This window comes from Salmo salar, chromosome ssa25 (assembly GCF_905237065.1).
Source record: "Salmo salar chromosome ssa25, Ssal_v3.1, whole genome shotgun sequence".
Classification (NCBI taxonomy): Eukaryota; Metazoa; Chordata; class Actinopteri; order Salmoniformes; family Salmonidae; genus Salmo; species Salmo salar.
Genome location: NC_059466.1, coordinates 22,982,502 through 23,000,657, shown reverse-complemented (window position 1 = coordinate 23,000,657; position 18,156 = coordinate 22,982,502). Strand labels below are relative to the sequence as shown.

Genomic DNA, 18,156 nt, shown 5'->3' with positions numbered 1-18,156 from the left:
GCCTCAGTATGGAACTATGGATCAGGTGAAAGGTCATCAGACTGACTCGTAACCGCTGAACCCTCACCCCTGACCCCTCAACTCTCTACAGACGCACATTCAGCATCATTAGGCGATTGACAGCATTGAGTGATAGCAGCTCATTGATTGACAGATCATCATTGATCGGCCCCCAAACTGCTAATGTCTAGATTCTGTGGTTCCTAGCATCAGCTTGATAAACAACAGATAGCTGCAGACCATTACATGATAAACAACATTGCTGTGGATAAAAGGGCATTGGGGTAAGTTTTCATATTCAAACAAAACGAGGATGGGAAATAAGACACATATCTAAGGCTCTAGTATCGCACAGAACAATTAATGACGCAGTTCGATGCGGGTACTAATGAATTGCGGTTGGCCATTGCTGGAAACATGCACAGCCCTTCTCCATGCATTTAATAAACAGTGCATGCAACAGCAACAATGACTATGAGCAAAAAGCAATGGTGGCATATACAACGTTAGCATTCGTTCTCACCTATAGCATCCTTCCTCATACAAAATACATGACGGCCATAAACCCAACGACCCTGGCTATCGATGCTGCTGCTGTAACCTCAACCCCAGCAGAGGCTAAGACGTGTTGCTCGGATTATAGCAGAAATGAACACAATGCACCGACAGCTACTGACGGACGGCTAGCGTCTGGGTAGCTGCGTTGTTTCACACAGAGAGGACCAGACAGACAGCCGAGCCAGCAGAGCAGCACAGCACAAAGATTAGATGAAGAAGCCCAGTTAGTTACCACCATGAACCTGCTCTTCAATCCTCCCTCTCTGCTGATTCCTGTTCCCAGGCAGATGCAGAGCTGAGCTGAGCTGGGAGGAAGACGCTGAGACTGAGGCTGGAGCTGCATGCCTGCATGCCTGCAGTTGTCAGGGGCTCATCACATACCTCTGCCTGCCTGCCTGGCTGTGAATGTGTGTGTGTGTGTGTGTGTGTGTGTGTGTGTGTGTGTGTGTGTGTGTGTGTGTGTGTGTGTGTGTGTGTGTGTGTGTGTGTGTGTGTGTGTGTGGTCCGCCTGCCTGCCTGGATACGCAATCCCTCTATTCTGTTCTGTTCTTCCCTAACCATCCTCACATTCCCCTGTCTGTGTGCGTGCTTCAGCCCACTGCTATCCCCAGCATGTTGAGTGAGTGAGAGACAGAAAGAGAGAGAGGGAGAGAGAGAGATTCTCCTTACACATTCTGCAGCTAGTTCCTCTCCTCCTGCTCCTCCTGCTTCAGGCTTGTCGCAAGACTCCGCTCCGCAGGCCGTCGTGGTTGTCATGGAAACAGCAGAGGAGTGACAGTCCGGTGGGGGAGCGGTGATGTCAGTGCTTTCGTCCTGGTCACCTGACAGCCTGACGGGGGCCTCCGCCGCTGCAATCTCTGCACTGCAGCTGGAGACAGAGAAGGACGGGGGGGAGAGGGAAAAAAGAGAGGAGAGAGAGAGGGAGAGAGAAAGGATAGAGAGAAAGAAAGAGAGAGGGAGTGAGGGGAAGAGATGAGGGGTGTTAGAGACGGCAGAATGGCAGAGGATAGAATTATGATTCCTGGCACCTCTCTCCTCTCCTCCCACCATCCAAATCATTCAGTTTCATCAGACCTCCCCCTCCTCCTCCCTTCCCTCTCTCCCCCTCCTTCCTCCTCCTCTCCACCCCTCCAGGGACCTCTCCCCCTCCTCTCCTTCTTCTCTCCCCAGCAGAGGGGCTCTTGGGCTGGGTAATTTGACGCATCAATTCCCATTAACACCTGAACTCCTGGACCACAGGGCAGGATGGCAAGATACTGCCTCCCATCACTCTACATGCATCACACATCTGCCTCTGGTTCCTTTGTGTGCCGACCAGCCGTGCTCCGAGCATGTGTCAGCCGTGTGTGTGCGCACCCAGGGACATTGCCTGCTCCTGAGCTCTCTCCACATAGACATGCATGTATGTGGGCATGCATACACACATACGCACACATGCACACACACACAGACAGTATGAGCTAGCTGCTGAATGAACATTAGAACAGATCAGTCTGCCTGCCACAATCATGGTGTCCGTTCGCGTCACATTGTGATTGAATGCACTATACAGACAATGGAGAAGAAAAATCACAATATCCTTCCCAAAGCTCCATTTAAATGTATCTCTCCTGGCAAGAAAATAGCCTAGCTATTTGGCCAGGGATGTAAACTGTACCCTAGGAATTTGCAATAGTCTACATTTTATTCATTTCCGTCAATCATCAGTGTGAAAGTCATTATTTACATCATGTTTGTGTATTTCAGGGATGGGCAATTTTGACGGAACTCATGAGGGGCCGCAGTGGCTCGTGGGTCTGCGTACCCACATCCATACCCACCCCCCTCCTTGCAAGCAAAACATTTTAGCGGCCCCCCACGTGACAGTGAAGAGGGAAAAAAATATGTTTTGAAGTAAATTCCTTGCAATTCTGCCCATTTTGCCACGGGGCGTAGAGAAAATGTTGCCGTTTTAAAGCAAGTTTGCTGCAATTCTACACATTCTGCCATGGGGTGGAGAGAAAAATGTGCAGTTTTACAGCTAATTTCCTGCAATTCTACACATTTTGCCATGGGGTGGAGAGAAATGTTTGCAGTTTTTAATATGATAACTGATGATCAATGGGCCCCAGGCCGGTCGGTAATTCGAACATGGTTACTACAAGTTTAGATACGGTGCCTTCGGAAAGTATTCAGACCTTGACTTTTTCCACATTTTGTTACGTTACCGCCATATTCTAAAATAATTAAATAGTTTTTATACATTTTTTATTTATTCATCATCAATCTACACTCAGTACCCAATAATGACATAGCAAAAACAGGATTTTAGACATTTTTGCTAATTTATATATATATATAAAAATGAAATATCACATTTAAATAAGTATTCAGACCCTTTACTCAGTACTTTGTTGAAGCACCTTTGGCAGCGATACCAGCCTCGAGTCTTCTTGGATATGACGCTACAATCTTGGCACACATGTATTTGGGGAGTTTCTTCCATTCATCTCTGCAGATCCTCTCAAGCTCTGTCAGGTTGGATGGGGAACGTTGCTGCACAGGTGTTTTCAGGTCTCTCCAGGGATGTTCGATCGGGTTCAAGTCCGGGCTCTGGCTGGGACATTCAAGGACATTCAGAGACTTGTCCCAAAGCCACTCCTGCGTTGTCTTGGCTGTGTGCTTAGGGTCGTTGTCCTGTTGGAAGGTGAACCTTCGCCCCAGTCTCAGGTCCTGAGCGCTCTGGAGCAGGTTTTCATCAAGGATCTCTCTGTACTTTGCTCTGTTCATCTTTGCTTATATCCTGACTAGTCTCCCAGTCCCTGCCACTGAAAAATATCCCCACAGCATGATGCTGCCACCACCATGCTTCACTGAGGAGTGGGTCAGTCTGGCCACTCTACCATGAAACAGGTGGAGTGCTGCAGAGATGGTTGTCCTTCTGAAAGGTTCTTCCATCTCCACAGAGGAACTCTGGGATTCTTGGTCACCTCCCTGACCAAGGCCCTTCTCCCGCGATTGCTCAGTTTGGCCAGGCGGCTAGCTCTAGAAAGAGTCTTGGTGGTTCAAAACTTCTTCCATTTAAGAATGATGTAGGCCACTGTGTTCTCAGGGACAATCAAGTAATATAAACATCTCAAGGATGATCAATTGAAACAGGATGCACCTGAGCTCAATATCGAGTCTCATAACAAAGGGTTTACTGAATACTTATGTAAATTAGGTATTTCTGTTTTGCAAACAAATCTAAAAACCTGTTTTCGCTTTGTCATTATGGGGTATTGTGTGTAGATTGCTGAGTTTTTATTTTTATTTAATCCATTTTAGAATAAGGCTGTAACGTAACAAAATTTTGAAAAAGTCAAGGGGTCTGAATACTTTCCGAAGGCACTGTAGCTGGACGCGAGACTAATTTACCAATCAAAAAAATATTTGCTGACATGTGCCAATTGATTGACTGCTGATGCACAACCAAATTTCTAAATTGCGCCTTGTGTAATCTATTATTCTAATTCTCAACAGAATGTTGAGACCCCGACTGAGTCCCCCCCATTTAAAAAAAATATATATTAATATATTATTATTGGTCCACGGGCCTACAAAAGGGGGGCTGCCAGTTGCCGATCCCTGGTGTATTTGCTTTGTCTTCTCATCTCACATCACGGCCCTACACTATTTCACAAACCCTGTCTCTCTAGCCTCATTTAACCTGCTGTACTCCCATCTATCTCTGGTCTGTCATGTAGAATAACATCTACTCTGTGAATTTGCATAATTTGTCCTCTTAGTTGGTAGTTACACAACTCTGTGGTGTCCCTTTCTGAAGCCTCCCTCTCTAACTCAGAAAATCATCGCAGAAGGATTTGATGACAGGCACGAAGTTCAAAATTTAACAAACCCATCGTATTTTAACCATGCCTGACAAGAATAGACCCCTGAGAACGGTTCTCATCCGCTTCCTACGATCTACAGCCCGGGACAAGGTACGAGAGGTAGAGGAAACGGCCCATAAGGAATTTTGAGTTGAGACTGCAGGTTATCTTCTGCAGCATCAAAGACAGTTCTGTGATGATTGACTCATCGAGAAGCAACGTTACGTTCCTAGTTGCTTTGTTTTATTTTGGGATTGGTTTTCTACGTTTATTTACACTGTTTTATTGTACAGCTGGAGCATATATAATGTTATATAATGATGTTCATTAGAGTTGTCACGAGTGTTAAATGGGACACCACGCTCACAGGCTATAACTACTCAGTGCAAATATGGCTAATGGTTATGTAAACATAATCTCTTGGAATATAAATGGTTGTGGTAACCAAGAAGAGGAAAACAATTTTGACATATTTAAAATCTAAACACGCAGATATTGCGTTCATACAGGAATCACATTTAACAGATACAGAGGCACTGAAATTTAGAGTAGGCTGGGTTGCAGAAGTTTATCATAGCTCATTTAATTCCAAACAAAATGGGGTGATTATTCTGATTAACAAAATACTTAATTTCCAAATTTTGAAGCAACACTCTGATGAATTTGGCTGCCTTATCTGCATCGAGGCTCTTATAAATGGGATTAAGGTAGTGTTATGCAACATAAAACAAGGAGGACCCAGATTATGAGGTCAAATATACCGGGAAATATGGAGGGGCAGATCGTCCTTCCTGGAGACTTTAACCAAGTAATGGACAATATGATTGATAGAAGTAAATGTACAAGTAACTCCACGCCAAAGTATAGACTTGCAATACATATGCTAGTAGAAGATATGGGCCTTAGAGACATATGGAGATTAGTCCATCCTAATGATAGAGAACATACTTTTTTCTCTCACTGTCATAACACACTCCAGAATAGATTTCTTCTTGATATCTAATTTCATGGTTAATAATGTGATTGATTGCAAGATTGGGCCCATTGCCCTCACAGATCATGCTATAGTAGTGTTACATGTTGATATAAACTCCGAAAATGTGAGGAAGGATAGATTTAGACTCAACATCATTCTATTACAAGATGAGATATTTACCCAATCACAAGCAGATGATCTTAGATCCTTTTTTGAAATCAACATAGGGTCAACTGAAAAGGTTTCCACAGAATGGGAAACCTCTAAAGCATATATTAGAGGGAAAATAATAGCACATGCGTCCAAAAAGAAGAGAGAAGGGGCTGAAGCAGTACAAAGATTAGAATCTGAGATATGTGGCCTGGAAAGGGATTTGGCAAGACATTTCACAGATAGCACATTTCAAACTGCCTGCAAATATACATTTCAGTTGCACGAAATGTATAAAAAAAGGCAGAATATGCACTGTTTAGACTTAGAACCTGTTTTTATGAGGGAGGTGAGATGACAGGCAGGCTACTAGCAAGACAACAAAAAATGCAGAACACTTCTAATGTAATTCCATCAATAAAGGGCAATACGATGGTGACGTCATTGAAAGAGATAAACAGTGTGTTTCAATGATTTTATGAAAATTGATATTCATCCTGCTATTCACTGAGCAGTTAAAAAAAATATGAATAAGAAATAAAAGGAACAAGTAATTAAAGAGCAGCAGTAAAATAACAATAGCGAGACCATATACAAGGGGTACCGGTACAGAGTCAATGTGGGGGGCACCGGTTAGTCGAGGTAATTGAGGTAATATGTACATGTAGGTAGAGTTATTAAAGTGACTATGCATAGATAATAACAGAGAGTAGCAGCGGCGTAAAAGGGGGGGAAATGCAAATAGTCTGGGTAGCCATTTGATTATATGTTCAGGAGTCTTACGGCTTGGGGCTAGAAGCTGTTTTAGAAGCCTCTTGGACCTAGATTTGGTGCTCCGGTACCGCTTTCTGTGCGGTAGCAGAGAGAACAGTCTATGACTAGGGTGGCTGGAGTCTTTGAACATTTTTAGGGCCTTCCTCTGACACCACCTGGTACAAAGGTCCTGGATGGCAGGAAGCTTCTTCCCGGTGATGTACTGGGCCGTACTTCCTACCCTCTGTAGTGCCTTGCGGTTGGAGGCCGAGCAGTTGCCATACCAGGCAGTGATGCAACCAGTCAGGACGCTCTCGATGGTGCAGCTGTAGGAACCTTTTGAGGATCTAAGGACCCATGCCAAATCTTTTCAGTCTCCTGAGGGGGAATAGGTTTTGTCGTGCCCTCTTCACGACTGTCTTGGTGTGCTTGGACCATGTTGGTTTGTTGGTGATGTGGACACCAAGGAACTTGAAGCTCTCAACCTACTCCACTACAGCACCATTGATGAGAATGGGGGCGTGCTCGGTCCTCCTTTTCCTGCAGTCCACAATCATCTCCTTTGTCTTGATCACGTTGAGGGAGAGATTGTTGTCCTGGCACCACACGGCCAGGTCTCTGACCTCCTCCCTATAGGCTGTCTCGTCGTTGTCGGTGATCAGGCCTACCACTGTTGTGTCATCGGCAAACTGAATGATGGTGTTGGAGTCGTGCCTGGCCGTGCAATCATGAGTGAACAGGGAGTACAGGAGGGGACTGAGCACGCACGTGAGTGCCACGGGTCTGTTGTCATTTAGGCAGATTACCTTAGTGTTCTTGGGCACAGGGACTATGGTGGTCTGCTTAAAACATGTTGGTATCATAGACTCGGACAGGGAGAGGTTGAAAATGTCAGTGAAGACACGTGCCAGTTGGTCAGCGCATGCTCGCAGTACACGCCCTGGTAATCCATCTGGCCCTGTGGCCTGGTGAATGTTGACCTGTTTAAAGGTCTTACTCACATTGGCTGCGGAGAGCGTGATCACACAGTCGTCCAGAACAGCTGGTGCTCTCATGCATATTTCAGTGTTATTTACCTCGAAGCAAGCATAGAAGTAGTTTAGCTCGTCTGGTATGCTCATGTCACTGGGCAGCTCTCGGCTGTGCTTCCCTTTGTAGTCTGTAATGGTTCGCAATCCCTGCCACATCCGATGAGCATCGGAGCCGGTGTAGTACAATTCAATCTTAGTCCTGTATTGATGCTTGCCTGTTTGATGGTTCGTCGGAGGGCATAGCGGGATTTCTTATAAGCTTCTGGGTTAGAGTCCCGCTCCTTGAAAGCGGCAGCTCTAGCCTTTAGCTCAGTGCAGATGTTGCCTGTAATCCATGGCTTCTGGTTGGGGTATGTACGTACGGTCACTGTGGGGATGACGTCATCGATGCACTTATTGATGAAGCCAATGACTGATGTGGTGTCCTCCTCAATGCCATCGGGAAGAATCCTGGAACATGTTCCAGTCTGTGCTAGCAAAACAGTCCTGTAGCTTAGCATCTGCTTCATCTGACCACTTTTTTATTGACCGAGTCACTGGTGCTTCCTGCTTTAATTTTGCTTGTAAGCAGGAAACAGGAGGATAGAATTATGGTCAGATTTGACAAATGGAGGGCGAGGGAGAGCTTTGTACGTGTCTCTGTGTGTGGAGTAAAGTTGGTCTAGAGTTTTCTTCCCTCTGTTGTACATTTAACATGCTGATAGAAATGTGATAAAAATGGATTTAAGTTTCCCTGCATTAAAGTCCCCTGCCACTAGGAGCGCCGGCTCCTGATGAGCATTTTCCTGTTTGCTTATGGCAGAATACAGCTCTTTGAATGTGGTCTTAGTGCCAGCATCGGTCTGTGGTGGTCTGTAGACAGCTACAAAAAATACAGATGAAAACTCTCTAGGTAGATAGTGTGGTCTACAGCTTATCATGAGATACTCTACCTCCGGCGAGCAAAACCTTGAGACTTCCTTAGATATCGTGCACCAGCTGTTGTTTACTTATATACATAGTCCGCCCCCCCTTGTCTTACCAGACGCCACTGTTCTATCCTGCCAATACAGCGTATAATCTTCCAGCTCTATGTTGATAATGTCGTCGTTCAGCAACGACTCCGTGATGCATAAGGAATTATAGATTTTAATGTCCCGTTGGTAGTTTAATCTTCCTCGTAGGTCGTCGATTTTATTCTCCAATGATTGCATGTTAGCTAGTAGAACAGAAGGCAGTGGGAGTTTATTTGATCACCTACAAATTCTCAGAAGGCAGCCCGACCTCCGTCCTCTTTTTCTCCATCTTCTCTTCACGCACATGACGGGGATTTGGGCCTGTTCCCAGAAAAGCAGTATGTTGTTCACGTCAGGCTCGTTGGACTCGTTAAAGGGAAAAAAAGCTTCTGCCAGTTCGTGGTGAGTAATCGCTGTTCTGATGTCCAGAAGGAGGAGGAGGATAGAAGTCGTGGTGATTGACACTCACGTCCTGTTGTAAATCAAGAGAGAAGATCCGGAGAAGATCCAGGCCTGAGCTCTCCAAATTCACCAAAGGACTGTGCTTTGTCTCAACAGACCTTTATTTACTGCTGAAACTCTAACACGTTCAAAAGCAAATACTGGAACAATATTTCTAATGTAGAACGTGGGGAATGGTCGAAGGCGATCTACAGAACACTAATATCATTTTGTTTGTTATTTTATGATGTCATAAAAATTTTATAAAGGAAATACTGTAACTTGGAAAGTATACCCAGTACATAGATGTAGGCTGAGCATGTACTATGAAAAATTATGAAAGTGTTTTTGTTAAGAGAGGGATGTGATTTGAGAAGTTATAAGAGATAATTGTTTTCCATAACTTTGCACAGTGAGTAATCACCGCCCGAAGTGAGTTCAGGAGTTGTGCCAGCCTGCCAGAAGCGCCCCTTTTGAGCAAAAGGTGTAAATGATGGGTTACGAATTAACACAGCGTACCAGAAAAAGCATGAAGTATCTTCGAAAGTGAATTGAAGTAGGACCATCCTGTTACTCTGCTCAAACCATCGTATTACACTACTCTCATTACCCCATTCGGGAACCATCAATACAGATGGCTAGCCTATCTTCAAATAAGCATCTTCAATAGCGAATGGAAGGAAAATCAACTCTGTAGTTCTGTTCAAGACTACACGACAAGTCACCGGATACCGGACAACTATGAAGAAGGACAACAGTAGAAGAGTTGTTGGAACCATTTCGGACAATCAGTGCCTTACAAGCGTGCCGCAAAAAGGTCCAACCCCCTTTCCACGGCTGCCCCATTCACTGAGAGATCCCCGGCAAACCCAGGCATTTCACGTAAATAAATTCATGATTTCTTTCTCAAAGCGGGCGGCGGTTTGTGTGTAAAGTATATGGTTAGTGTTGGTGAGAGTAGTTTCTGAATCCGGCAATGTTAAGTGTCTCTGTCCCTCTCTCCCTCTCCATCTCTTCTTTAACAAGTATCCATGTTGTTGTCATTCCGCTAGGGACCTGTTTTCAGCGTATTCTGTCTCCAGTCAATAACCGGTGCAGAGTATGTATGTTTATCCTGTGTTCCCATTTAATTAGCTAGTAAATAAATAATTAAACCAATTTGTGTAGTACTAAATAATAAATAAGGCTCGGGTTTTTGCAGATGCAAGGAGATTACAACTATTCAGAATGGTGATATGATATGAGGTTATGATTAATAAATTGACTGTTTATAGATGTGATAGCTAAAGACCTTTTAGAGTTTAATTCGGGAGATGGTAACTCTTTAAAATAACCGCTCTCGTGGTGCCCCAGATCCTAATGAGTTAATCGTTACATGATTAATTTAATCGGGTAACAATCAAACATAGTTAGTTAATTACATAAATAACAGTCCTCAGATTAATGTTAAAGTCAAGTCACAGAATATTCCAGACCGGTATTTTAAACAATATGACAAATTAACAAAATACTTTTTGTGGGATAGGAAAAAACCAAGGATTAATATAAAGAAGATGTGCTCACCAAAGGATGCATGAGACTTGGCTTTACCATATGTTAAATTGTACAATTTATCATTTGAAATGGCTAAATTGGAAAAGCATTGGGGAAAAAGGGATGCTGGCTTGGATTGGATAACAATAGAGTGTGAACTAAGTTATATTTTCACCCCTGTTGATACTCTGTCACATAGTCTTATAGGGGACAGGTTTGTTGAAACTCCCTACCCAATTTTGTTACACTCAAAAGAGGTGTGGAGAACAGAACACAAGATATGTGGAATTTCACATCTATAACAAGGATACTCATCATTGTGGCACAATCCTAGGCTACGGATAGGAAAGAAGTCTGTGTACTGGAAGCTTTGGCTAATGAAAGGAATTCATACTATAGGTGATCTGTACAATGAAGATGTTTTAATGTCATACTCAGATTTGGTACAAAAATGTGATGTAGGAGACAAGGGACATTTCTGGAAATCTTTACAATTGAGAGAATGTTTGTTAACCGGCTGTCAACAACATCCAGGAAAGAACCCAATAGCAGAGTATTTGGAATTTGTCACGTCCTGGCCAGTATAAGGGTTAATTGTTAATATAGTTTGGTCAGGACGTGGCAGAGGGTATTTGGTTTATGTGGTTCGGGGTGGCGTTTTTTCTAAAAGGGCATTTGATTTATGTATTCCGGGGTTTTTGGGCACTGTTCCTTGTTTATGTAATTCTATGTTTAGTCTAGGTAATCTGTTTCTATGTTGAGTTAATTGGGGTGGACTTCCAATTGAAGGCAGCTGTGTGGTGTTGCCTTTGATTGGAAGTCCTATATTAGTTGGGTATGTTTGCCTGTGTATTTGTGGGAGATTGTTTCTTGTTTAGCGTGAGTGAGCATAACAGGACTGGCTGTAAATCGTGAGTTCGTTTTGTTATTTTTGTATGTTCGTTTTTGAGTTTATTAAATGTTCAATCTTAAAATCTCAACTCTGCTGCATATTGGTCTTCATTTTCTGACGATGATTTCGCCATATCGTCTGACGACGAAGAAATCCCTGACAGAATTACCCAAACATAAAGCAGACTTTTCTTCCTCAATATTTAGTCATCTGCAGAGTAAAGACTGTGAAAACATCAGAACAATATGGCAAATTGACCTTAAGTGTGAAATTGAGGATGATACCTGGTTGAAGATCTTGTCCAACTCAGGGAGTGTCACGTCCTGGCCAGTATAAGGGTTAATTGTTATTGTAGTTTGGTCAGGACGTGGCAGAGGGTATTTGTTTTATGTGGTTCGGGGTGGTGTGTTAGTTAGGAGGGCGTTTGATTTATTATTTCTGGGTTTTGAGTTATGGTCTATGTTTATGTATTTCTATGTGTAGTCTAGTGAGTGTGTTTCTATGAGTTAATTGGGGGGGACTTCCAATTGAAGGCAGCTGTTTGGTGTTGCCTTTGATTGGAAGTCTCTTATTAGTTGGGTGTGTTTGTCTTGTATTTTGTGGGAGATTGTTTTTGCATTGTGTGTTTTTTGTCAGCCTGCAAAACTGTCATTTGTCGTGCTTATTATTTTCTTGTTTTTCCCGTGTTCAACATTTGTTAATAAATTCAGAAAATGAACACCAACTCTGCTGCATATTGGTCCACCTTTTCGGACGACGATTTCGCTATATCGTCCTCCGACGAAGAAAGCCGTGACAGGGAGGAACATAAGGGAAGCCAGGGGGAAACTTACTCAATATATGATACTACATGGGTTTTATTGGACTCCAACAAGGCTTCATAAGATGTGGCTGACCAACAGTTCTTTGTATTGGAAATGCCAAAAAGACACTGGGACATTTTTACACGCAACATTAGTGCTACCTTTTTGGAAGGATGTTTTGAAATAGCTGGAGGAATGGTTGGGGTTAACAATTCCAGTTTCACCGAGAATATGTCTTAGGCGATAGAACAGAGTTACCTAATGTAACAAATGAGGAATTTGCACTGATCACTGTGGTATGGTTACAGCAGCTACAGTATGGTTCATGCCACTCCTACTCTGAAACAGTGGATAGAATCAATGTTGGAGGTAGCATTTTATGAACAAATACTTGCTAGGATCACTGGTAGAAACGACAATTCTAGAAGCTGGATGCGTTTTATGTCATGTTTCTAAGACTGAGAGGAGATGAATTATGCTTGTGAACCCATTTAGTTCAGTGTTGTAGCTTGTGAGATACTGTTTGACTGTTTGCTATGTTGGAGGATATGTCTGGATGTCATGATCAATGTTTTTATGCTTTACACTGTTTTTGTATTTGTTTGTTTGTAGAAAAAAAGAAAATACATTAAAAAAATAGCCAATTTATGCTTGATCCAAAAATGTGGTTGAAGGCTTCGTATGAAGAGTGTGATGCAATCGTGGAGCCTCCGGAGGTACGCAGAGGCCAAATCAAGCTCTGTACCGCATCACGGTGTGCCTTTCAAATGTTGTAGCTCCACATTGACATGATTGGTTGACGGTAGGTGGGGGCGGTACATCCGATACAAACACACTTCCTTGACAACTTCCTTCACAATAGCTCTGCTCTGCTAAGCGCAATAAGTATGAAAGCCCTGACGTCAGAGGCTGCATCGCAGTTAATACTGTACGGCCACTTCAGACTTAAGATTGACCATACAGAGCCTTTAATATGCGCTCCTCCGGCGCGCAGGCAAAATAGATCATGCTGCAGGTAGGATTGAGAAAAAAATACATGTTTAGAACTGGTAATTGATCGCATGGTGCAAGAATGAATGCAGTTAATTGATTATTGAACGTTATGACGGACATAGCTTTGTAGAGCCAAAACATACACAACCTCTGCTCAACAAACTCGAACTCGAGAACGAACCATTTGGGGTGCTGCAGTTTGCGATTAATATTGTGCTTATCAATCACCCTCACTCACGGCAGTCAAGCAATGCATTCCGCCAAGAGTCGTTCACAATCTAGTCCGGTTGCAGCCACAACTAGACCTTGTTTCAAATGTACCAAGAAATAATTGTATCTGTATGCCTCGTAATGAACAAATGTACATTGTTTAAAGCACTCGTTTACAAGTCTCAGATTCAAATAACAGCTCCAATAAGCCCCTTAAAGCCAATGTATGGAGGGGGTGACACAATAGCGGAGCCTCCGGAGGTATGCAGAGGTCAAAATGAGCTCCGTACTTTGAACATGCCGCGCCTTTTATGTTGAATGAGGTGAACGAGAGGCTTGTAGAATCATGACTGTTTTGAGTTTTCAGTTCATTGTTCGCCGGTAGGGGGTCCTGCGTGCTCTGGGCATTACTGTCTCAAATGAATGAAATAAGTCGAAGGATTCGTTCTTTTGACTGAACGACTTGAAAAGATCAGAGTCAGTAAAAAAAGCCGAACTTCCCATCAGTAACACACACCGGCGCACGCACACACACGCACGCGCGCACACACACACCAACTGACCTACACACTAGCAACACTCACTAGCATTTGCTAAGGTTTTGAAATCTTTAAAATGCAACAAAGCAAACTCTTTGGTGCCATGGGCATAAAATGAATAATTAATATGGCCCTTCTTTAGAGCTATGTCCCAAATGGCACCCTATTCCCTATATAGCACCCTATTCCCATATGGTTCTGGTCAAAAGTAGTGCACTATGTAGGGCAGGGGTCCCCAATTACATTATACATAGTTACAAATAATTTGTACAGTGCAAACTGACCTCAAGAATCCAAAACAGATATAGTATTTGAAATTTCAAACGTTGATTACATTGGAATATCATCACATATGCCTCTGTTTATGTGTGGAAATTTGTGAGAGCAGATTTCCTAAATTAAAATAACTTTGAGATGATTTCCTGGTGATTTTACAGTCTTTTCTGTGCCCAATAAAATCACCTGTGTGCTAAATTTGGCATGCGGGCCGCCTATTAGGGAACCCTGATGTAGGGAATATTGCCAGAAAGAGGCAATAAAACCAGAGGCTGGTGCGTATCCTTCCTTCCAGCTGGAATAACTTTCATTAAAACCTTTCCTTCCAAATATTACCTGTCAGGCTGTAGATGATTCATGTGGGGTAATAACCTGAAACGTAATTTATTAGCTCATGGACTGTGTATGATATATCACCTCTCTCTGCCTGCGGTACACTGTGATATTAAAATTAGTATATAGTCGCTCCAGCTATATGATGTTTGTTCATAAGGAATCCATACTGTATATTCTAAACATGGATGGTGACTCTGTAATCTATCTGTTAATGTCTTTAAATATTAAAGGCCATGAAAAAAACAACACACCAAAACCTAACCTGTGTATTTGTCATGAGGAGAGAGCAAGGGCAACCACATCTTAATGCACACTAAGCACACCCAAGAGCACTGTTCTAGAACTTCCCACTGTTAATAGATTCCTGCTCCACCATCCCATCAGGTGTAAATTCCAGTATTGTAATTGCCTGGTGAAAAACCCATCAGACTAGCCACAGTTCGATAACCATGGTGATCGTAAGTCTGTATGGGACACAGACAAGCGCTAACACAAGACTTGTTTAATGGAGCCGAGAGAAACAGAGTCGTTAAAACTAGACCCTCGGGGTGCACGTATAACAATAGAAAATGATTCATTTTGAATTACCAACTTTATACTATTACAATATTCACAAAGATCACGGCTTTGTAACGGAGGTCATATTAAAACCCATTAAGAATACATTTTGTGTTAGAATATGAACATACTGTATATTAGTAAAATTGCCTACATACATGTATTAATACACTTGGTAAAAGCTACCTCAAAAATTCTAGCAATTCCTAAGCATGGGGATGAAAAACTATTAAACCTCCCCCGGTCCCTTGTCCTCCGGTCCCTATGTCCCATGTCCAACGTGTGAGGAGTGTAAAATTTGAATGTACAGTACATCACATAGCTTTCCTATCTGGTGAACACACCACCTATATAATATATCTTCTGTGGTATCATGCAGTTCAGTCCGCAGTCTGTATCATCCATCACCCCATAGCACTGTCTGAGAGAGGTGAGGGACACAGTGATATATATGGGTGGGAACAAGCACAGAGGAGCACCCTGACTTTGACTGTCAGGGAGAGAGCCATTTATGACATGAGAGACAGAAGAATACAAGGCTATCCATTTCTCTCATAGTCACCACTGACACTTACAGTCCTATAACTCTTCTTCTCTAGTCCACTGCATCTTGTCCTGAGACATGGTTGTAGAATCCTATCCCAGTGAGCAAAACTGGTCGAAAATATGTCATTTAAACAATTTTTGCCAATGAAATGAGGTGTTTTCAACCAGTAATGTTCACTGGGTATGGCTGTTAGATACCATAGGAGTCTACAGCCATGTCTGAGGCTACATGTGCCTGTCTGAGTCTAATGTTGTGTGCTGGCCTGGGTGATGCCAGGTTGTAAGCCTATGAACAATGCCAAAGCAGGCTTTATGTCTCTCCTTGATTTGCCGAACCACACCAGACTGAAGTCTTCATCTGTTTAGCAAGCAGTATCACGTTTCAGGTAAGACCCAAGTGCAGACTGTGTTTAAGTAACAATGTTTATTACAACAACAGGGGCAGGAAAACAACAGGTCAAGGCAGGCAGGGGTCGGTAATCCAGAGTAGGGGCAAAGGCCCCAGACGGCAGGAAGGCTCAGGGTCAAGGGCAGGCAGAGTGGTCAGGCAGGCAGGCTCAGAGTCAGGACAGGCAAAACCAGGAGGGCGAGAAAAGAGAGACTGGTGAAAAGCAGGAGCTGAGAAACAAACCGCTGGTTGACTTGACAAACAAGACGAACTGGCAACAGACAAACAGAGAACACAGGTATAAGTACCCAGGGGATAATGGGGTAGATGGGCGACACCTGGAGGGGGTGGAGATAAGCACAACGAGAGGTGAAACAGATCAGGGCATGACAAACAGTGTGCCAAACCAGCTGCCACAGTGAGAGGAGGGGAAGTGTGGAGCTGCCAATCAGAGGTGCCAATCAGCTGGCTGTCCTGTGAGGTGAGTATATGGATCAGACCTGGGTTCAAATGGTATTTAGTCGTCCTTGTTGGAACTACCCTAGCGCAATGGAAACAATGGAATAGTCCAAAAGTGCATACCCTATCCATCAGGCTGAAGACAAACCCTTAAAGTATGTGAAAGATTACAGATCCTATTTGAACCCACGTAGGTCTGCTATGGAGATGATGTGTCAGACTGGAAATGGGAGACCCTGGCACAGCCACAACAGTCTCCTCTGGTAGCCAAACCTGTCTGCTCCAACAACTGTTCACAATAAGCTGTGATTAATCAATACCAACACTAACACTAATGTCGCCCCTGCAGAAAAACACTACAGCACACTACAGCACACCCCAGCATGATGTGGGCCCAATGCGGGCTAAAATATTGGCCCTATGTAGGCTGCCAACATTGGGCCAATGAGCCTATGCTCATCAACTCCACGGCATTTGCCCAGTGTGGCCAGCCCATATCTGGTGAAGGCAGCACTCACTTTGTCTGAAATATGCCCATCTTTTCCGAGCAAACATGCCCACATTGGCACGATGTGAGCCCAATGTGGGCTAAAATATTGGCCCCATGTAGGCTGCCCACATTGGGACGATGCGCTTTTTCTATTTAATAGGAATTCATTTAATACATTTATTACAATTTAATTCAATGCATAAATTGCATTATTTTCAAGCCTTAAAGGTATCAAGGGAACATAATAGATCGTATCAGAAAGACAACAAAGTTGTTACTATCATACAGATATACTGAACAAAAATATAAACGCAACATGTAAAGTGTTGGTCCCATGTTTCATGAGCTGAAATAAAAGATCCCGGAAATGTTCCATACGCACAAAAAGCTTATTTCTCTCCAATTTTGTGCACAAATTTGTTTACATCCATGTCAGTGAGCATTTCTCCTTTGCCAAGATAATCCATCCACCTGACAGGTGTGGCATATCAAGAAGCTGATTAAACAGCATGATCATTTCACAGGAGCACCTTGTGCTGGGGACAATTATAGGCCACTGTAAAATGTGCAGTTTGGTGACACAACACAATGCCACAGATGTCTCAAGTTTTGAGGGAGCGTGCAGTTGGCATGCTGACGGCAGGAATGTCCACCAGAGCTGTTGCCAGATAATTTAATGTTAATTTCTCTACCATAAGTCGCCTCCAACATCGTTCTAGAGAATTTGGCTGTACGTTCAACCGGCCTCATAACCGCTGACCATGTGTAACCACGCCAGCCCAGGACCTCCACATTTGGCTTCTTCACCTGTGGAATCGTCTGAGACCAGCCACCCGGACAGCTGATGATACTGAGGAGTATTTCTGTCTGTAATAAAGCTATTGGGGAAAAACTCATTCTGATTGACTGGGCCTATGTCCTCCCTGGCCCACCCATGGCTGCACCTCTGCCCAGTCATGTGAAATCTATAGATTAGGGCCTAATGAATTTATTTCAATTGACTGATTTCCTTATACGAACTGTAACTCAGTAAAATCATTGAAATTGTTGCATGTTGTGTTAATATTTCTGTTCAGTATATTTTTTACAAGAGAAAATGTTAAGTTTCTCACATATCACATGCACTTATTTATGTATTTTTAAAGACTTTATCATTGGCAGTGTACAAGATAAAGAAAAATTGGGCATCACACAACAGAACACTTAAACAGTTAGAGCAAACTCAATAACGGTTGTACAAAAAGAACTGTGTGCAAACCACACTCCCAAATATTCTAATGAGCCCCCGCCTCTAGCTGGGCTTGGTGTGGGCTAGCCCCTGTTGGGATAGTGTGGGCTAGCCCCTGGTGGGATGGGGTGGGCTAGCCTGTGTTGGGCT

General features: G+C 43.3%; 1 protein-coding gene across 3 annotated transcripts in view; it reads right to left on the bottom strand.

The window, feature by feature from the left end:
- The window catches only part of LOC106586423 (uncharacterized), a 77,256-nt gene that overhangs the window by 5,543 nt on the left and 53,557 nt on the right, over positions 1–18,156 (bottom strand). For all 3 annotated transcript variants that reach the window (XM_014173658.2, XM_014173659.2, XM_014173660.2), the window contains exon 4: positions 1,228–1,426. In XM_014173658.2, the coding sequence (XP_014029133.1) occupies positions 1,228–1,426 (199 nt within the window). The remainder of the gene's footprint in view (positions 1–1,227; positions 1,427–18,156) is intronic.